This window comes from Musca autumnalis, unplaced genomic scaffold, assembly GCF_047663935.1.
Source record: "Musca autumnalis isolate F117 unplaced genomic scaffold, ASM4766393v1 scaffold_4, whole genome shotgun sequence".
Classification (NCBI taxonomy): domain Eukaryota; kingdom Metazoa; phylum Arthropoda; class Insecta; order Diptera; family Muscidae; genus Musca; species Musca autumnalis.
Genome location: NW_027411977.1, coordinates 31,578,319 through 31,600,419, shown reverse-complemented (window position 1 = coordinate 31,600,419; position 22,101 = coordinate 31,578,319). Strand labels below are relative to the sequence as shown.

General features: G+C 34.4%; 2 protein-coding genes across 2 annotated transcripts; one reads left to right on the top strand and one right to left on the bottom strand.

The window, feature by feature from the left end:
• Positions 1-7,655: 7,655 nt before the first annotated feature.
• RpL14 (ribosomal protein L14) lies at positions 7,656-9,383 on the top strand. Its single transcript, XM_073987606.1, has 4 exons — positions 7,656-7,729; positions 8,092-8,193; positions 8,416-8,610; positions 9,062-9,383. The coding sequence occupies exons 1-4, from the start codon at positions 7,727-7,729 to the stop codon at positions 9,260-9,262; spliced, it is 501 nt and encodes a 166-aa protein (XP_073843707.1). The 5' UTR covers positions 7,656-7,726; the 3' UTR covers positions 9,263-9,383.
• A 7,003-nt stretch (positions 9,384-16,386) lies between these two features.
• Positions 16,387-19,233, bottom strand: LOC141403342 (LETM1 domain-containing protein 1). Its single transcript, XM_073985609.1, has 4 exons — positions 18,845-19,233; positions 18,078-18,641; positions 17,709-17,997; positions 16,387-16,931 (listed from the first exon to the last, which is right to left on the bottom strand). Exons 1-4 carry the CDS (start codon positions 18,988-18,990, stop codon positions 16,563-16,565), a joined length of 1,368 nt encoding a protein of 455 aa, XP_073841710.1. The 5' UTR covers positions 18,991-19,233; the 3' UTR covers positions 16,387-16,562.
• Positions 19,234-22,101: the final 2,868 nt, after the last annotated feature.

The following is a 22,101-nucleotide window of genomic DNA, read 5'->3' as shown; positions in this document are numbered from 1 at the left end:
CCAGCGAGTGGGAGTAATCGAAGAGTGCGAGTTTTAAAAGAAGTTTACTCTCCACTCTTTTGTTTTATTTGAGAGCACTCGCGAGTACTCGGGGTTTAAAAATAAGAGTGGAAGTGAAAATACACGGAATAGAGTACGAGTTCACTCGAAGAGTAAAATCGAGTAAAAATGAATTGATATATTTTTGGAAAAATTTTTGTGTAATGCTGGTGGGAAATTTATGGGGGGAAGTTTAGTGGGTGGGGGGCAAGTTGAGGGGGGGGGGCAAGTTGAGGGGGGGGCAAGTAGAGGGTGGGCAAGTAGAGGGGGAGCAAGTTGAGGGGGCAAGTTGAGGGCGGGGAAGTTGAGGGTGGGCAAGTTGAGGGGGGCAAGTTGAGGGCGGGGAAGTTGAGGGAGGGGAAGTTGAGGGGGGCAAGTTGAGGGAGGGGAAGTTGAGGGGGGGCAAGTTGAGTTCCCCTCCCACCACCTCAATTTGCACCCCTCAACTTTCCCCCCCCCTCAACTTAACCCCCCTCAACTTGCCCCCACCACCTCAATTTGCCCCCTCAACTCCCCCCCCCTCAACTTGCCCCCCCTCAACTTGCCCACCCTCAACTTCCCCGCCCTCAACTTGCCCCCCCTCAACTTGCCCCCCCTCAACTTCCCCTCCCTCAATTTGCCCCCTCAACTCCCCCCCCTCAACTTAACCGCCCTCAACTCCCCACCCCCCCCCCAACTTGCCCCCCCCCCCCCTCAACTTGCCCCCCCCTCAACTTCCACGCCATCAACTTGCCCCCCTCAACTTGCCCCCACCACCTCAATTTGCCCCCCCCACCCCACAACTTGCCCCCCCTCAACTCCCCCCCCCCTCAACTTGCACCACTCAACTTCCCCTCCCTCAACTTCCCCGCCCTCAACTTGCCCCCCATTAACTTACCACCAACACTATACAAAAATATTTCCAAAAATGTATCAATTCCTTTTTACTCGATTTTATTCTTCGAGTAAACTCGTATTCTATTTCGAGCATTTTTACTCCCACTCGTTTTTTCTTGCAAAACTCGTACTCTTCATGTACTCGTACTCGCAAACACATTTCACTCGCGAGTAGAAACGAGGAAGTCTGAAATATGCTTCGCGAGTGACGAGTAAAAATAGAGTATACTCGTTTTATTTTTTCTACTCGCGCGAGTACTCCCGCTCGAACTCGCTCGAATTTCACTCGCGAGTAGAATTCGAGCGAGTATTTCGGAGCTCTGATTTGTACCATGGTTTGAATAAAGTTTTCCCAGCAAAAAAGTTTGGAAGTAGTGCAATGCAGAGTTATGATTTCAATACATCTTTTGATGCAGTCCACACGGAACTATGAAAAATGCACTCGGCTCGATACATTTTAGAAGCAATCGCTTATAGATCCCTAGCCAAGCAAGCCAATTGTTTGATCCCTACAGTCGCAGTTTCTTCTAAACACAAGAAAGAGTGTCTAAAATTATAAGAATTTGTTTAAAAAAGTAAAGAAATACAAACTAATGCTTGGTTTACATTTACGAAATCCACTCGATTTCAACTGTCAAATCTATAGGTTAAACGTCAAATGAAATCCAGATGAGATTTCATTTGACGTTTGTGCTATGGAATTGACGGTTGAAATCGAGTGGATTTCGTAAATGTAAACTTATGCTTGGTTTACATTGGGCTTCGTTTCGTGATTTCGTAGGCGTTTCGTGATTTCGCGCGAAATCAAGCAAAATTTATCATGATTTTGCGTACAAAAATGAAATCATCTCATTTCGTGATTTCAGCGAAATCAACATCGAAATCACAGTACACATGATATACAACCTTGCTTTTGCCTAAAAAAGTACCAAAAGTTGCAACACTTTTCACGTATGATAATAAACAAGGTAGATGTGCGAATTGCTGCAACAAAAAATGTTAGTATCAAAATTTGTAAACAATGTGAAAAAATATTAAATTATTTTGTTACAATGCTATTTTTCATGTATTCCCGTACTTTTTTAATGGTAATTTTAGAAAATGGAGCGAATTGTCAAAAATTGCTTCCCCATACAAATTTCCTAAAAAATACGGGAACGGAAACGGACGGAAATTGCAAAAACTCCAGCAGAAATGTCAAAATCAGGGTATCAGTTATAATATTAGATACCAATGAACATGCTTGCTGCTAGTTTCTACTAGGCCAAAATTTTATGGCAGAAAACAGGAGAAGAGGGTGTTATTCGGCGCTATTTTTGTTTAAAGAGAAGTGCAAGTCTTGCTAGATTTCGGTGTACGGGAACGCATTTTTAACACTAAACGGGAAAACTACTGCAAGTACTAATATTTTGCAGGTTCTGAGCACAACTTTTATCTATCAAAATTTATTATTATGATGTCTCAACGATAAAATCATTATTTATTTTATTTTTTGGTACTATACACAATTAATACGATATATTGATAATTTTACGATAATTTTCGAAATAAAGTTGTAAAGTTCTATATTGTCGTATATTTTTGATGTTTAATTCAATTTACAATAACTTGTTTTGAAAATTATGTTCGATCAGCTGCGCATATGCATCTACCTTGATCATTGTGATATGTTTGAAATCAACAAAAAATAAGTGTAAACACCGGGGTGTATTTCAGGATTTCGTGAAATCCAGTGGATTTTGGAGCGCAAGTGTAAACTTGGCATTAGCATAAAGATACGAACATTGCTGTAATTCACGAGACGCAAATTATTTTTGAAGTGGAGTTAAGGCCTGCGTACATAAGCTGCCTTACCTGGTTGCCTTGCTTTTCTGCTTCATTTCTGACATAATAAAAATAAGCAGAGCAGAGGAAGTAAACTCAGTTATGATCAAATTTAATGGAGAGTTTTTATAATTTGTATTATGCCAAGTTTACACTTGCGCTCTAAAATCCACTGGATTTCACGAAATCCTGAAATATATCCCGGTGTTTACACTTATTTTTTTGTTGTTTTCAAAATATCACAATGATCAAGGTAGATGCATATGCGCAGCTGATTGAACATGAATTTTCAAAACAAGTTGTTGTAAATTGAATTAGTATCAAAAATATACGGCAATATAGAACTTTACAACTTTATTTCGAAAATTATCGTTTAATTATCTATATATCGTATTAATAATACATTTTGTTAGATAAAAGTTGTGTTCAGAACTTGCAGCAGTTTTCCCGTTTAGTGCTAAAAATGCGTTCCCGTACTTCGAAGTTTAGCAAGACTTGCACTTCTCTTTAAACAAAAACAGCGCCGAATATCACCCAATTCTCCTGTTTTTTACCGTACAATTTTGGCTTAGTAGAAACTAGCAACATGTTCATTATCATCTAAATACGATAGCTGATACGTTGATTTGCTGTATTTTTTGCAATTTCCGTAATTTTTCCGTTCCCATATTTTTTAATAAATTTGTATGGGGAAGCAATTTTTGACAATTCGCTCCTTTTTCTAACATTACCATTTAAAAAGTACGAGAACACAATGAAAAATAGCATTATAACAAAATAATTTAATTTTTTTCACTTTGTTTACAAATTTTGATACTAAAATTTTTTGTTGCAGCAATTGACCATCTACCTTGTTTATTGTGATACGTGAAAAGTGTTGCAACTTTTGGTACTTTTTCAGGCAAAAATAGGGTTGTATATCATGTGTACTGTGATTTCGATGTTGATTTTGCTGAAAACACGAAATGAGATGATTTCATTTATGTATGCGAAATCATTGCTGTGTTCCTTTACTTACCTGAGGTTACCATTTTTACCATTTCTTACCATTTTTAACCTGCAAAGCGTTCCTTAACCCCGAAAAGTGGCAAAACTGGAAGCAATTTTTAAGAGAGTGAGAGTGGCGAGAGAGCGAAAATGGCTTTCTCTTCTACCACGGGCTACCAGCAAAATTTCCGCAGTTAAAAAATGGCAGAACTGATTTTTCGACTTTTGTTTGACGATAAACGACGAAACTGGACGAAAAACAGAAGAAAAGGTCGAACGCTGACAAAACTAAATTAAAAACTGTGAAATAAAAGACGAAAATCGATTTTTTATGTTTCTTTTTGACATTGCCGCCAGATCTACCATTTTTCCGTTCCTTTACTTTTCTGGTAAAAATGTTCATGAGAGAGCAATTTTGACACTTTTCTCTTTTACCACCCTTACCATTAAAAAAGTAAAGGAACAAAGCTCATAATAATACATTTTGATAGACAAAAGTTGTGTTCAGAACTTGCAGCAGTTTTCCCGTTTAGTGCTAAAAATTCGTTCCCGTACTCCGAAGTCTAGCAAGACTTGCAATTCTCTTTAAACAAAAATAGCGCCGAATAAAACAATATTCTCCTGTTTTCTCCATACAATTTTGGCATAGTAGAAACTAGCAACATGTTCATTATCATCTAAATACGATAGCTGATACGTTGATTTGCTGCAGTTTTTCCAATTTCCGTAATTTTTCCGTTCCCATATATTTTAAGAAATTTGTATGGGGAAGCAATTTTTGACAATTCGCTCTTTTTTCTAACATTATCATTTAAAAAGTACGAGAACACAATGAAAAATAGCGTTGTAACAAAGTAATTTAATTTTTTTCACTTTGTTTACAAATTTTGATACTAAAATTTTTTGTTACAGCAATTGACCATCTACCTTGCTTATTGTGATACGTGAAAAGTGTTGCAACTTTTGGTACTTTTTCAGGCAAAACAGGGTTGTATATCATGTGTACTGTGATTTCGATGTCGATTTCGCTGAAAACACGAAATGAGATGATTTCATTTATGTATGCGAAATTATGATAATTTTTGCTTGATTGCGCCCGAAATCACGAAAAGACGCCGAATGTAAACCAAACATTAGTGTAATAAAGTTAATATTCTTGTTTGCACGAATAAGTAATGTATTTTATTTATTTTGGGATATTTGGAATGGCTTGCATTTTATAGCATCTTTAGACTGCATTTAAATTCAGTCCAAAACATTACATCAAAGGCTGTGATTTGGATCGAAAATGGAGTGCATCCTAGCTGTGTGCCGTGGAAGCAAAATGGAGTGCATCCTAGCTGCGCGCTCTTTTGTAAAATTCATAGGAAAAATGTACTCCAGCGGCAATTGTTCTAGTGATTAAACTGCATCCGCGGATGAAACGCTCAGTTCATAAAAATCGTCCATTTTTTCTATGAGTTTCATCTTTAAAGGTGTGAACAGAATGAAATACGCCGCTTTTTTCACACTCATTTTCATGTCAAAGATTAAAGGCCAAGTACTACCTTAAAAAATGCTGCCTAATTAATTTGAATTAGGTAGTACTTTGCCTATGTCGAAGTTCACACTAGAGTGGCTTCATTGAAACTTTTAGGTATTTATAGATCGAGTTTCCCACTACAGCAACTTTATGATACCACTCTACTGTGAAACTCGACCTAGGAACCCTTGTTTTCATGAAATTGTTTTAATGAAACACTCTAGTGTGACCAAGGACTTTAGTCTTTTACATGAAACTGTGCGTAATAAAGCGGCGTATTTCATTGTGTTTCTACCTTAAGGCCAGGGTACATTTGCTGCTTCACCCGGTTACCTTGCTTTCCTGCTTCATTTCTGACATAACATAAAATAAGAGAATACAGAAGGCCGAGCCAATTTCGAACAAGGTTGCCCTTTTCTTCTTTATTTTTTATTTTTGTTATGTCAGAATTGAAGCAGGAAAGCAAGGCAACCAGGCCAGTCAGCTTATGTACCCAGGCCTTTAAGGTAGGAACACAATGGATCTTCTTGTTTGCGTGGCTTCATAAAGAATGGCCAAGACGAATTTGAATTAGGTTGCTTTTTTCATTTATTCTTTTACTGGAGCAAAGCAAGCAACAGACTGATTGTGTTTCTACCTTTAAGTTGCGAACAGAATGAGAAATTCACGCTTATCCAAGCCTCAATAGATGTATAAGAATAAAGAAATGAAGAATCGCATTTTAATTAGGTAATACCTCCCCTTTATTCTTTTACATAAAATTTAGCGTGAAGTAATAGTACGGTTACACTAGAGTTTTTTGCCGGGTTAATCTACTTCATGAGGTTTTATTTGACGTTTGCGCTATGGATTTGACATTTGAAAGCCGGGGTATAAGCGGCATATAATAAGAAATTCACGCTGGATTTGTGTAAAAGAATAAAAGAAGTCAGAATCGCCTTTGAATTAGGTAGTACCTGGACTTTTTTATTTTACTAGGCGTTTACACCAGGCAGTTTGTCTTCAAATACAACTATGATTTACTAACTCATACGTACATTTGTCGACTGTCCTCTAGCTGTCCATCATTTTTTCAAAGACAGCCTGGTTAACAAATTTTTGACATTTTTTGTAAATATGTGTGAGATAATAATTGAAATGTGTTAAAAACAAAAGAACATGAACAAAAACAAAATATGTGAAAGGAAAACAAAATGAAATCGATTATTTTCATTCATAATTTTACAACTGTTTTTGTAGTTGTCTGGACGCCTACGTCACACAGGCAAGTTTTGGGATTTTGACAATCAATACATGAAGTCAACTGTCCTGTCATTTGTAAACGCAGGGTTACATAAAATGGAGTGTGAAGCAAGCAAGAAATTTCATTGTATTTTAACCTTTAAGGTAGAAATACAATAAAATACGCCGCTTTTTCACGCTCTGTTTCATGTATAAGACTAAAGGCCAAGTACTACCTAATTCAAATGAATTAGGCAGCATTTGAATTAGGTAGTACTTGGCCTTTAATCTTTTACATGAAACTGAGCGTGAAAAAAGCGGCGTATTTCATTGTGTTTCTACCTTTAAGGTGCAGAAGTTCAATCAGTTCGTTTCTTGCTTTTTTCGCTTTGCTCTAGTAAAAGAATATGTAAATCAAAACAAGCATTTTAATTCAATTTCGTCTTAGCCGTTCTTTACTCCTTTACCCGAAATGAAGCCACACAAGCAAGAAAAATCCACTGTTTTCCTACCTTAGGAGTAGCTATGGTATTTAGGTGGATTCTTTGTAATTATATTAATTGGCCCCAATCATGGCAGAACTACCAGGTAGTGGTATCACACCAGCTGATCGAATATGAAAAGTCAAATCCCTTAATAAAAAAAATATTTTTGTTGTAATTTCCCCAACAACATAAAGAAAGTTTTGACATAACATATTCAAAATTTTATGATGCCACTACCTGGGTAATTGTGTCATGGCCCCAATATTGTGATATGACTTCAATTGCAAAGCAAATAAATTAATAATGACGGTTATCATGAAAGTTAATTCCCCGTGAATTTTTTCACTTTCTCCCTTAAGTTGCAACGGCAGAAAAACAAATCTCACGGGAAAATTTCATTCATGATAACCCCCAATAAATAAACAAATTTACAAATATTTTGGCACTACATGAAAATTCCAAAAACAATTCTTCCACATTTTTTCACATTCGAAGTGATAACTGGTCTGTTCCAGTACTGCAAGAATCTACTAATTTTTACTATTTTTTTCGATAACATAAAGGAAAAAATGTTATCGTAGTAAAAAATAGTAGCTTCTTGCAGGTTCTGGAACAGAGCAAACATTTAAAAAAATACAACTCTGTCCACATACTCTGTGTAAACTCGGCCATTCTCGAAATCTATTACTAAAAAACTGCTAGAAAAATTGTGGAAGATGGCGTTTTCTTTTGCTCTCGCTCTTTTACATTTCTTTCTTTCCGGTTAGCAGTCATGGTAAGAAATGTTTTCAATTTTTTTCTTCATCGAAATTTATGAAAATGTGTGGAAAAATGTTTCAAGTCCTTGTAAAATGTATGAAAAATCCATAGAGAAATGTTTTATGTGAAAATTGTGCTAATAAAGCGTTAAAATATGTGAAAAACAAATAATTGTGCGGTGTGCTCGACTCGTTTTGACAGCTGACAATGTGTCAAGAAGAACCTCTTCAGAATGTGTGTGGTGTGCATGAACAACGTGTTTGCTGCAGATTTCGGGGACTTGAAAGCCATATATTCCACAACATTTTAAAATGTGAAGATCAAATGCTTTTGAGATTGAAGAAAATATAATAATGTGTTTTTTATTTTCATTTTTAGCCCTTCCAAAGATTTGTACAAACTGGTCGCATTGCGAAATGCTCGGCTGGTCCCTTGAAGGGACGTCTCGTCGCCATTGTCGACGTGATTGACCAAAACAGGGTAAGTTGAACGAATCAATCCTAAAGCGGCTTTGTTGTTGTTTATTTGTGATCATGATGATTATTGGCTTCTTGATAGGAAGTGCCAACTGATACATAACTGAAGCTACTTAACCATAATTACTGAGAGACTACAAATAAACAATGCAACGAAGCCAGAGTGTGTATATACGCTATTTTGGAAATGTTGTTGGTATTCATGAACTCCTTTTCCTTGTTTTAGGTTCTCGTTGATGGTCCCTTGACCGGTGTACCCCGCCAAGAATACAGATTGAACAATCTGCACTTGACCAAGTACCGCATCAAGTTCCCCTTCACTGCCCCCACACGTATTGTCCGCAAGGCATGGACAGAAAGTGACATGAAGGCCCAATGGAAAGTCAGTCCATGGTCCACTAAGGCTCAAAACATTTGCAAGGTATGTACAAAATGAAATGTGTATATAAACGTGATTTTATTTACACTCTCTACCTACGTTCAACATGATGATAATGAAAGTTCTTGATAGGAATTGCCGGCTGATACATACATGAAGCTAATTTTCATTTTTAACTGAAAACATTCATTATCATAACTTGTTGGATTTATGATTGTTGGTTTTATTTACTAATTTTTGTTTTGTTTCTTCTCTTTTTTAGGTATGTAACCATCAAAGGTGGGATTGAACTTCTTCCCAACATCAATTATTTATGAAACCAATCACTCAACATGATGATAATGAAAGTTCTTGATAGGAATTGCCGGCTGATACATACATGAAGCTAATTTTATTTTATTAACTGAAACCCGTACTTCATTATCTATCGTTGTTGACCTAGCGTGTGGTCTATTTATGGCTAACAATTTTTGTGTATTCTTTCTATTTTTAGCGTTCCCAATTGAACGATTTCGATCGTTTCAAATTGCGTTATGCCAAGCGTCAACGCAACAAGTTGTTGACCGTTGCCTTCAACGCCTTGAAGAAGCGTACCAAGGAAGATGGTACCGTACGCAAAATCAAGAAGGACAGACGTGACCGCATTCGCGAATTGAAGTCTAAGGGCATCAAGAAGGGCGCTGCCAAGAAGTAAATCTGATAATCATATTTACTTTTGACACACACACCATGTTCTGAATAGTTATTTAGTACGTTTTTTTCTTTAAAGACCATAAAGAAAGAAAATAATAAAAAACACACAATATTGAAAAAAACATCAACACTATTTTCTAAGAAAATAACAAGTTTGCTTTTGTTTTGTAATTTTCAAATGTCTTGGGGCTAATAAATGAGCCGTTTTTAAAAAATTTGTTGTGGGAAAATGTTAACGATTATTTTAGAAACGAGAATAAAGTGGATAATATACGATAATTTTTAGAAGGGCTCAAAGTGGGCAATATACCGACAAGTATTTAAAAAATTAAGAGGTTCCAAAGAGGACAATTTGTATGCGATTGGAGTACCCAAAAAGTGTAATAAACTTAGATTAATTAGTTTATTTTTAGGAGTAGGTATCTAAAGTGGACAATAAACGTGGATTTTTAGGGAATTTTTCGGAGGACAATAAACGTGGATTTTTAAAGAATTTTTCCGAGGACAATAAACGTGGATTTTTAAAGAATTTTTCGGAGGACAATAAACGTGGATTTTTAAAGAATTTTTCGGAGGACAATAAACGTGGATTTTTAAAGAATTTTTCCGAGGACAATAAACGTGGATTTTTAAAGAATTTTTAGGAGGAACCAAATAGGACAAGCAACGTGGATTTTTAAAGAATTTTTAGGAGGAACCAAAGATGACAAAAAGCGTGGATTTTTAAACAATTTTTAGGAAGAACCAAAGAGGATAAAAAGCGTGGATTTTTAAACAATTTTTAGGTGGAACCAAAGATGACAAAAAGCGTGGATTTTTAAACAATTTTTAGGAGGAACCAAAGAGGACAAAAAGCGTGGATTTTTAAACAATTTTTAGGAGGAAAAGAGGACAAAATGCGTGGATTTTTAAACAATTTTTAGGAGGAACCAAAGAGGACAAAATGCGTGAATTTTTTAAACAATTTTTAGGAGGAAACAAAGAGGACAAAAAGCGTGGATTTTTAAACAATTTTTAGGAGGAAGCATAGATGACAAAAAGCGTGGATTTTTAAACAATTTTTAGGAGGAAACAAAGAGGACAAAAAGCGTGGATTTTTAAACAATTTTTAGGAGGAAGCATAGATGACAAAAAGCGTGGATTTTTAAACAATTTTTAGGAGGAAACAAAGAGGACAAAAAGCGTGGATTTTTAAACAATTTTTAGGAGGAACCAAAGAGGACAAAAAACGTGGATTTTTAAACAATTTTTAGGAGGAACCAAAGAGGACAAATAGCGTGGATTTTTAAACAATTTTTAGGAGGAACCAAAGAGGACCAGAAGCGTGGATTTTTAAACAATTTTTAGGAGGAACCAAAGAGGACAAAAATCGTGGATTTTTAAACAATTTTTAGGAAGAACCAAAGAGGACAAGCAGCGTGGATTTTTAAACAATTTTTAGGAAGAACCAAAGAGGACAAGCAGCGTGGATTTTTAAACAATTTTTAGGAGGAACCAAAGAAGACAAAAAGCGTGGATTTTTAAACAATTTTTAGGAGGAACCAAAGAGGACAAAAGGCGTGGATTTTTAAAAAATTTTTAGGAGGAACCAAAGAGGACAAAATGCGTGGATTTTTAAACAATTTTTAGGAGGAACCAAAGAGGACAAAATGCGTGACTTTTTAAACAATTTTTAGGAGGAAACAAAGAGGACAAAAAGCGTGGATTTTTAAACAATTTTTAGGAGGAACCATAGAGGACAAAAGGCGTGGATTTTTAAACAATTTTTAGGAGGAACCAAAGAAGACAAAAAGCGTGGATTTTTAAACAATTTTTAGGAGGAACCAAAGAGGACCAGAAGCGTGGATTTTTAAACAATTTTTAGGAGGAACCAAAGAGGACAAAAAGCGTGGATTTTTAAACAATTTTTAGGAGGAACCAAAGAGGACAAAAAGCGTGGATTTTTAAACAATTTTTAGGAGGAACCAAAGAGGACAAAAAGCGTGGATTTTTAAACAATTTTTAGGAGGAACCAAAGAGGACAAAAAGCGTGGATTTTTAAACAATTTTTAGGAGGAACCAAAGAGGACAAAAAGTGTGGAGTTTTAAACAATTTTTAGGAGGAACCAAAGAGGACAAAAAGCGTGGATTTTTAAACAATTTTTAGGAGGAACCAAATAGGACAAAAATCGTGGATTTTTAAACAATTTTTAGGAGGAACCAAAGAGGACAAAAAGCGTGGATTTTTAAACAATTTTTAGGAGGAACCAAAGAGGACAAAATGCGTGGATTTTTAAACAAGTTTTAGGAGGAACCAAAGAGGACAAAAAGCGTGGATTTTTAAACAATTTTTAGGAGGAACCAAAGAGGACAAAAAGCGTGGATTTTTAAACAATTTTTAGGAGGAACCAAAGAGGACAAAAAGCGTGGATTTTTAAACAATTTTTAGGAGGAACCAAAGAGGACAAAAAGCGTGGATTTTTAAACAATTTTTAGGAGGAACCAAAGAGGACAAAAAGCGTGGATTTTTAAACAATTTTTAGGAGGAACCAAAGAGGACAATAAGCGTGGATTTTTAAACAATTTTTAGGAGGAACCAAATAGGACAAAAACGTGGATTTTTAAACAATTTTTAGGAGGAACCAAAGAGGACAAAATGCGTGAATTTTTAAACAATTTTTAGGAGGAAACAAAGAGGACAAAAAGCGTGGATTTTTAAACAATTTTTAGGAGGAACCATAGAGGACAAAAAGCGTGGATTTTTAAACAATTTTTAGGAGGAACCAAAGAGGACAAATAGCGTGGATTTTTAAACAATTTTTAGGAGGAACCAAAGAGGACAAAAAGCGTGGATTTTTAAACAATTTTTAGGAGGAAACAAAGAGGACAAAAAGCGTGGATTTTTAAACAATTTTTAGGAGAAACCAAAGAGGATAAAAAGCGTGGATTTTTAAACAATTTTTAGGAGGAACCAAAGAGGACAAAAAGCGTGGATTTTTAAACAATTTTTAGGAGGAACCAAAGAGGACAAAAAGCGTGGATTTTTAAACAATTTTTAGGAGGAACCAAAGAGGACAAAAAGCGTGGATTTTTAAACAATTTTTAGGAGGAACCAAAGAGGACAAAAAGCGTGGATTTTTAAACAATTTTTAGGAGGAACCAAAGAGGACAAAAATCGTGGATTTTTAAAGAATTTTTTTGAAGGAACCAAAGAGGACAGAAAGCGTGGATTTTTAAACAATTTTTAGGAGGAACCAAAGAGGACAGAAAGCGTGGATTTTTAAACAATTTTTAGGAGGAACCAAAGAGGACAAAAAGCGTGGATTTTTAAAGAATTTTTAGGAGGAACCAAAGAGGACAAAAAGCGTGGATTTTTAAACAATTTTTAGGAGGAACCAAAGAGGACAAAAAGCGTGGATTTTTAAACAATTTTTAGGAGGAACCAAAGAGGACAAAAAGCGTGGATTTTTAAACAATTTTTAGGAGGAACCAAAGAGGACAAAAAGCGTGGATTTTTAAACAATTTTTAGGAGGAACCAAAGAGGACAGAAAGCGTGGATTTTTAAACAATTTTTAGGAGGAACCAAAGAGGACAGAAAGCGTGGATTTTTAAACAATTTTTAGGAGGAACCAAAGAGGACAAAAAGCGTGGATTTTTAAACAATTTTAGGAGGAACCAAAGAGGACAAAAAGCGTGGATTTTTAAACAATTTTTAGGAGGAACCAAAGAGGACAAAAAGCGTGGATTTTTAAACAATTTTAGGAGGAACCAAAGAGGACAAAAAGCGTGGATTTTTAAACAATTTTAGGAGGAACCAAAGAGGACAAAAAGCGTGGATTTTTAAACAATTTTAGGAGGAACCAAAGAGGACAAAAAGCGTGGATTTTTAAACAATTTTAGGAGGAACCAAAGAGGACAAAAAGCGTGGATTTTTAAACAATTTTTAGGAGGGAAAAAGGGAACAAGCAGTGTTGATTTTTAAACAATTTTTAGGAGGGAAAAAGGGAACAAGCAGCGTTGATTTTTAAACAATTTTTAGGAGGAACCAAAGAGGACAAAATGCGTGGATATTTAAACAATTTTTAGGAGGAACCAAAGAGGACAATAAGCGTGGATTTTTAAACAATTTTTAGGAGGGAAAAAGGGAACAAGCAGCGTTGATTTTTAAACAATTTTTAGGAGGAACCAAAGAGGACAAGCAGCGTGGATTTTTAAACAATTTTTAGGAGGAACCAAAGAGGACAAAAAGCGTGGATTTTTAAACATTTTTTAGGAGGAACCAAAGAGGACAAAAAGCGTGGATTTGTAAACAATTTTTAGGAGGAACCAAAGAGGACAAAAAGCGTGGAATTTTAAACAATTTTAGGAGGAACCAAAGAGGACAAAAATCGTGGATTTTTAAACAATTTTTAGGAGGAACCAAAAAGCGTGGATTTTTAAACAATTTTTAGGAGGAACCAAAAAGCGTGGATTTTTAAACAATTTTTAGGAGGAACCAAAAAGCGTGGATTTTTAAACAATTTTTAGGAGGAACCAAAAAGCGTGGAATTTTTAAACAATTTTAAGGAGGAACCACAAAACGTGGATTTTTAAACAATTTTTAGGAGGAACCAAAAAGCGTGGATTTTTAAACAATTTTTAGGAGGAACCAAAGCGGACAAAAAGCGTGGATTTTTAAACAATTTTTAGGAGGAACCAAAGAGGACAAAAAGCGTGGAATTTTAAACAATTTTAGGAGGAACCAAAGAGGACAAAAATCGTGGATTTTTAAACAATTTTTAGGAGGAACCAAAGAGGACAAATGCGTGGATTTTTAAAGAATTTTTAGGAGGAACCAAAGAGGACAAAAAGCGTGGATTTTTAAAGAATTTTTAGGAGGGAAAAAAGGAAACAAGCAGCGTGTATTTTTAAAAAATTTTTAGGAGGGAAAAAGGAAACAAGCAGCGTGGATTTTTAAAGAATTTTTAGGAGGAACAAAATAGGACAAGCGAAGAATTTTTAGGAGTAACCAAAGAGGACATCTGTGTCTTTCGTACCAGATTTACCAGAAACCTATGCTTATACATAAGTTTCTACGCTTCTACAACAACAACAGAAACATGGATTTTAAAGAATTTTTGGGAGTAACCAAAGAGGATTTTTGAAAAATTTTTAGAGAAACTGTAAACGTGGATTTTTAAAGAATTTTTAGAGAAACTGTAAACGTGGATTTTTAAAGAATTTTTAGAGAAACTGTAAACGTGGATTTTTAAAGAATTTTTAGAGAAACTTTAAACGTGGATTTTTAAAGAATTTTTAGAGAAACTGTAAACGTGGATTTTTAAAGAATTTTTAGAGAAACTGTAAACGTGGATTTTTAAAGAATTTTTAGAGAAACTGTAAACGTGGATTTTTAAAGAATTTTTAGAGAAACTGTAAACGTGGATTTTTAAAGAATTTTTAGAGAAACTGTAAACGTGGAGTTTTAAAGAATTTTTAGATAAACTGTAAACGTGGATTTTTAAAGAATTTTTAGAGAAACTGTAAACGTGGATTTTTAAAAAATGTTTAGAGAAACTGTAAACGTGGATTTTTAAAGAATTTTTAGAGAAACTGTAAACGTGGATTTTTAAAGAATTTTTAGATAAACTGTAAACGTGGATTTTTAAAAAATGTTTAGAGAAACTGTAAACGTGGATTTTTAAAGAATTTTTAGAGAAACTGTAAACGTGGATTTTTAAAGAATTTGTAGAGAAACTGTAAACGTGGATTTTTAAAGAATTTTTAGAGAAACTGTAAACGTGGATTTTTAAAGAATTTTTAGAGAAACTGTAAACGTGGATTTTTAAAGAATTTTTAGAGAATCAGTAAACGTGGATTTTTAAAGAATTTTTAGAGAAACTGTAAACGTGGATTTTTAAAGAATTTTTAGAGAAACTGTAAACGTGGATTTTTAAAAAATGTTTAGAGAAACTGTAAACGTGGATTTTTAAAGAATTTTTACAGAAACTGTAAACGTGGATTTTTAAAGAATTTTTAGAGAAACTGTAAACGTGGATTTTTAAAAAATGTTTAGAGAAACTGTAAACGTGGATTTTTAAAGAATTTTTAGAGAAACTGTAAACGTGGATTTTTAAAAAATGTTTAGAGAAACTGTAAACGTGGATTTTTAAAGAATTTTTAGAGAAACTGTAAACGTGGATTTTTAAAAAATGTTTAGAGAAACTGTAAGCGTGGATTTTTAAAGAATTTTTAGAGAAACTGTAAACGTGGATTTTTAAAAAATGTTTAGAGAAACTGTAAACGTGGATTTTTAAAGAATTTTTAGAGAAACTGTAAACGTGGATTTTTAAAGAATTTTTAGAGAAACTGTAAACGTGGATTTTTAAAGAATTTTTAGAGAAACTGTAAACGTGGATTTTTAAAGAATTTTTAGAGAAACTGTAAACTTGGATTTTTAAGGAATTTTTAGATGGGTTATAAAGTGGATTGTACCGTGGTTTTTTAAAGATTATTTAGAGGGACTGTACCGTGGATTTTTATAGAATTTTTAGAGGGACTGTAACGTGGATTTTTAAAGGATTTTTAGAGGGTCGGTAAGGTGGATTTTTATAAAATTTATAAAGGGACTCTAACGTGGATTTTTAAAGAATTTTTAGAGGGACTGTAACGTGGATTTTTAAAGATTTTTAGAGGGTCGGTAAGGTGGATTTTTATAAAATTTTTAAAGGGACTCTAACGTGGATTTTTAAAGAATTTTTAGAGGGTCCGCAACGTGGATTTTTAAACAACTTTTAGGAGGACTCGAGGAATAATCGTGAATTTTAAATTAATTCATAGGTTAAGTAAAAAGGCAATAATCGTGGATGTATAAATCATTATTTGGAATATGAAACTGCCACAACAGTAGAAATTAAACTACACAAATTTAAAATAAATTGTATACAATTTATGCTCTGTTGCAGAATTTGCAAGATCTACAAATTTTTAATACGACAACAATTTTCCCTTTATGTTATCGAAGAAATAGTAAAAATGACAAGATTCTTGGAGTTCTGGAACAGACCATTAGAGTTTTTGCAGATACTACTAACACATTTTAAAATGCTTTATAGATTCGATCATTCTTTTGTCCAGAAAATAGCCATCATCTTTTAAAAAATCACTTTTTTCCATTTTATTTAACAGCATTTTTTATTTTTCTTAGGACTTCAATAAAACTTAAAAAAAAAAACCAATAAAAGAAAGGAACCATTAAAATAACATAACAGACCAGCTTTTTGTCATTCTTGACTATCTAGATGCATTTTGAAATCTTTGCAATTGCAATTCGATTCGATCATCATTCGTTTGTTGTTTGATTTGTTTGTTTCTTTGCATCCTTGTGGCCATACCGCAATTGCCAATTGTTGGGATGATTATAGGCCATTAAGATTGGCAAATGCAAATACAGCGTTAAATGTTCCACTTTTATTTCTTTGGAGATTTTTACCCAGTCACGTAACCATGAAATCATGTCATCATTGCTCATATTTGTTGGATTCAGACCACGTATATAGCATGCATTACGCAATGCTTCCAATGGCATATTGTGAACGCCACCTTCACGACATATAGCCAGGTCCATGTAGTGGATGAAGAAAGCATGCTCATATAAACTGTGACGCTTGAACCAACCGCGGGGTATGCCATGCATTTTGGTCAGCAATTTCTGAAAAATAGGAGGTTTGAGATGTTAGTAGATTATTCAAAAAAATAGTTCATCGTTTAATAAAGCTCAAATGGAACCATTTCATTAAAAAAAACACCACCAGCATATAAATTGTTGAGAAATGTTTTGTTGTTTAGAAGCCCAACTATTTTTACAATTTGAACCGTGAGTATGAGAGAAGTCTCCCTTGTCCCTTCGGGGATGTCGTGGGAACATATGTATGTGCATGAACTGTATTGGGAGAACTTGGCTGAGTAGCATTCCGATAGGTAACAGTCCTTTGTTGATTGGGTTATCGAATGGACTAATACGTATTGGGTCAATTATCCAGTAGAAACGACTGTCGTATTCTGAAAACGAGGAAGTATTGATGTATGTAAGGTGTGTGAACCGAGGATGTTTAAGGCGCCTGCTATACTTGGAAGGATTACTCTGAATTTCGCTGCTTGTACTGGCCGGCTACATAGATAGGACACCATGGTAAAAAGATGTTACAAACACCTTGCATGATTCAGATATGATAGGTGTTACGTAAAGGTTTTTCGAGATCACTATCCCTTGAGTACAACGTTGTTGAATCCATTTGGCTTTGACAAATGACAAATCATCTTCCTGTGCATAACTCGTCAGCTAATGCCTCTTATGCACACTAAGCATCTATATACATTTTTTAGGTATGCCCTCCTTGTCCTATGCCCATTATATTACTTTTGGTTAAACTAATATTTTATCTCATTTTAAATGATTTATTTCGAAATATATTAAATATGTACTTACGATATGTTTTCCTGGCAGCGATATTAAGTTAAAAGGTGTGTCTGCAAAAATGTCCTTAATATCTAAAATTTGTTCCACACTGGGATGAGTGCCACTGCCCAACTGGCCCAAGACCTGAGCAAATGGTTCATATTTGGGATGGCTTTTGATGCTCTTCAATTTGGCCTGTAAGCACCGGAGAACTGGGCGATTGTATGTAAGACGTTCCAGAAAATAGTATTCCTTAAATTCAGATTTTTGTTGCAATGTCCAAAAGTGGGAGGTTAAAAATGTGCGGGGATACATGACACTAAGGTAAGGTGGAGAAATAGACGGAAATTTATTTAGTTGTACATGCTCTTTAAAAATGCGCCTCTCCTTGTGACTTACACTAATGGAAACACAGCATAACCCACCATGGGTAATGATGACAATATTAATGCTGGTGCCACCTTAACCATATCCCTTGGCATTTGCATGTAAAGCTCCAATTCTTGGCGATTCAGACTTTTCAAGCCTTTCGGTGAGGCATTAACAATGCGCGCAACTTTTAGAAAGCGCTTCATGTCAGCAAAGAAATCCTTTACTCCATCAAAGAAAACACGATAAACTTTCATGGCTGAGGGAAAATTCTTTTCCAATACTTTGTCATAGTTCTTGACATAGTCAAAGAACCGGGTAAACATATATCCTCTGACATTTTCACGTACTTGCTGTGGTGACAATTTGGCTTTGGCTATGACCGCCTGCTTGGCAGCATCTTTTATGGGTGCAGCAGCCTGTTGCAATTTTGTGATATTCTCTGTTAGGGATGTAGTTGTGGGTTTCCCACTTTTTGTTGTGTCGAATGCATCTTTGATGGGTGTTACCTTATCGTTATCCTTTTTCTGATCGAATTGGGTGGTTTTGGGTGGAACAGGTGTTGTGGAGGGGGACTTTTTGGTTGCAGGATCGCTAAAAATTAATTTCGATTATTACCATATTAGATGCAATTGTGAAATCATTAAACATAAAATATATGCACATACTACGTACATACATATGAATATCGAAATGACTAGAATCGTTTATATGTATAAAATGCTATATTTGTTTTTAACAAAATATTGTTATGGTATTAATTGTTTATAATTTTTAACTTTTACGTGTTAATTTACCTTGAAGTTACGTAGTGTCGTCGTAGTAATGCGTTTGTGCTGTTACCTAAACAGCTGTGCTGGTGGAATATGGATGTTGAAGATTCCTGGCAAACACCGTTTACGACGACAACCGGAAGCCGAGTTAAACGAAGTGCCAAACTCATCCTTAAAATGTTTACACCAACGTTTACTCCAACTTGTTAAAAACGTGGGGCAAAGGAATTGGACCTTTAATTGCCACGCCACCTTTCTTGTATCGTCAAATTTTGCCCTTTCGCCGTCGTTTCGTTGTAACGTTGCACAAACAAATTCTTGCGGTGAAAAAATCCTCGAAAATATACGCAATAAACAACGAAGAAGAGTCAATTGTCAAAATAAATGTCATTTATAGATGACAACAAACATGTGTTTGTTGCAAGTAATCAGTGGTGCTAACCGAATGTTATGTTAAAATCGTCATTTTGCTTAACTTTATGGTCTGGATAGTTTCAGACCTTTCCTTGTTTACCAGGCGTTTACATCAGACAGTTTGTCTTCAAATACAACTCTGATTTACCAACACATACATTTGTCGGTTGTCTTCCAGCTGTCCATGATATTTTCACAGACAGTCGGGTTAACAAATTTTTGACATTTTTGTAAAAATAAGTGAGATAATAATTGAAATGTGTTGAAAACAAAAGAACATAAACAAAAACAAAATACATATGTGAACGGAAAACATAAAGACAATTACCTTACAGGACAGTTGAGTTCATGTATTGATTGTCAAAAACCCAAAACTTGCCTGTGTGACGTAGGTGTCCAGACAACTGCAAAAACAGTTGTAAAATTATGAAATAAAATCATCGATTACGTTTTGTTTTCACACATTTTGTTTTTGTACATATTCTTTTGTTTTCAGCACATTTTAATTATCATATCACTTCTTTTTCACAAAAATGTCAAAAATTTGTTAAGCCGACTGTCTGTGAAAAAGTGATGGACAGCTGAAAGACAACCGACAAATGAATGTATGTGATAGTGAATCAGAGTTGTATTTGAAGACAGACTGTCTGGTGCAAACGCCTAGTTATGAAGTCACTATAAGCACATAAGTAAATAACTCAAAACAATCGTTATGCTTGGTTTACATTCGGCGTCGTTTCGTGATTTCGAAAGCGTTTCGTAATTTCGCGCGGAATCAAGCAAAATTTATCATGATTTCGCATACAAAAATGAAATCATGTATTTCCTGATTTCAGCCAAATCAACATCGAAATGACAGTACTCATGATATAAAACCCTGTTTCTGCCTAAAAAAATTTGCAACACTTTTCGCGTATCATAATAAACAAGGTAGATGGTCATTTGGTGCAACAAAAAATTTTAGTATCAAAATTTGTATACAATGTAAAAAAATATTAAATTACTTTGCTACAATGCTTTTCATTGTATTCCCGTACTTTTTAATGGTAATGTTAGCAAAAAGAGCCAATTGTCAAAAATTGTTTTCCAATACAAATTTCTTAAAAAATTCGGGAACGGAAAAATGAGTGTAAACAACGGGATGTATTTCAGGATTTCGGAGCGTAATTGTAAACTTGGCATTAAAGCCACACGACATATCCAGATTGACATGAACCTTTGTTTCTCACTAATTTTATCGTCATATTATTACATATATGTATATCATTTTATATCATATATGTATCGATTAAAATATGAAATATTTGTATAAAAGTATGTTTTTTGTTATCTAAAATAACAAAAATGATCAAACGTATAACATTTTTTTACTAAAATACAAGGTGCCGACTATTGAAACATATAATGCCGACTACTAGCACAAAAGAACTATTTTATGTAATTCGCAAATTTCACAAGTTTTATAAGAAATTATTCAAAATTTTTATTTCATCGAAAAGTAAACTAAATTTCGAAGCAAATAAGCTTTATTTCATTGCATTTGGAAAAATTAACTGGGAATGGCGAAGGATTGAAGTTAGAAAAATCGTTAAAATGCCGACTATTGGTACACTTACCCTATAGCTTTATTCCATGTATCACATAAATTGAAAGTGCTTTGTGCGGGAACTTTTTCGATATTTAAATGGAATAAAAATTATTTTAGTCATTAATAGGCGAAATGCCACTTATTCGTGCAACAGGAAAACAAATTTGGAACAAATTTTTAATAGGCAAAAGTTCATTCACTCTCGCTACAGGAAATCATTTCTGAGAAAAAAGGTCAACAATTCATCACCCTAGTAAATAAACGACACATGAACATATGGCCTGTTCCCGTACTTTATAAAGTGGTAAAAGTCGTAAAATTTGTAATGCCAAGTTTACACTAGCGCTCCAAAATCCACTGGATTTCACGAAATAATGAAATACACCCCGGTGTTCACACTCATTTTTTGTTGATTTCAAACATATCACAATGATCAAGGTAGATGCATATGCGCAGCTGATCGAACATGAATTTTCACAAGTTGTTGTAAATTGAATTAATCATCAAAAATATAAAAATATAGAACTTTACAACTTTATTTGGAAAATTATCGTAAAATTATCTATATATTGTATTAATTCTAACAAATGAAAAATAAAAAAATGATTTTATCGTTGATACATCATAATAATAAATTTTGATAGATAAAAGTTGTGCTCAGAACCAATAAATGGGATTATTCGTGTTCATTATAGCTCTGTTCCAGAACTAAAAAGTTTTTACAATTTTTACCACTTTTACGCATTTTGCGTTCCCGTACACAAAATTTATATGAAAATCGTTTACGACTATTACAACTTTTACGACTTTTACCACTTTATAAAGTACGGGAACAGGCCATATGTTTCCAAATACATTATTCTTGTTCTTATGCAGTAGTTTTCCCGTTTAGTGCTAAAAATGCGTTCCCGTATTCCGCAATCTAGCAAGACTTGTACTTCTCTTTAAACAAAAATAGCGCCGAATAACACCTTCTCCTGTTTTCTGCCATACAATTTTGGCCTAGTAGAAACTAGCAGCAAGTATTTTCATTGGCATCTAATATGATAGCTGATACGTTGATTTTGACATTTATGCAGGAGTTTCTGCAATTTCCGTCATTTCTCCGTTCCCGAATTTTTTAAGAAATTTGTATGAGGAAGCAATTTTTGACAATTCGCTCTTTTTTCTAACATTGCCATTAAAAAAGTACGGGAACACAATAAAAAATAGCATTGTAACCATGGAACAATTACCCAGGTAGTGGCATCGTAAAATTTTGAATATGTTATGTCAAAAC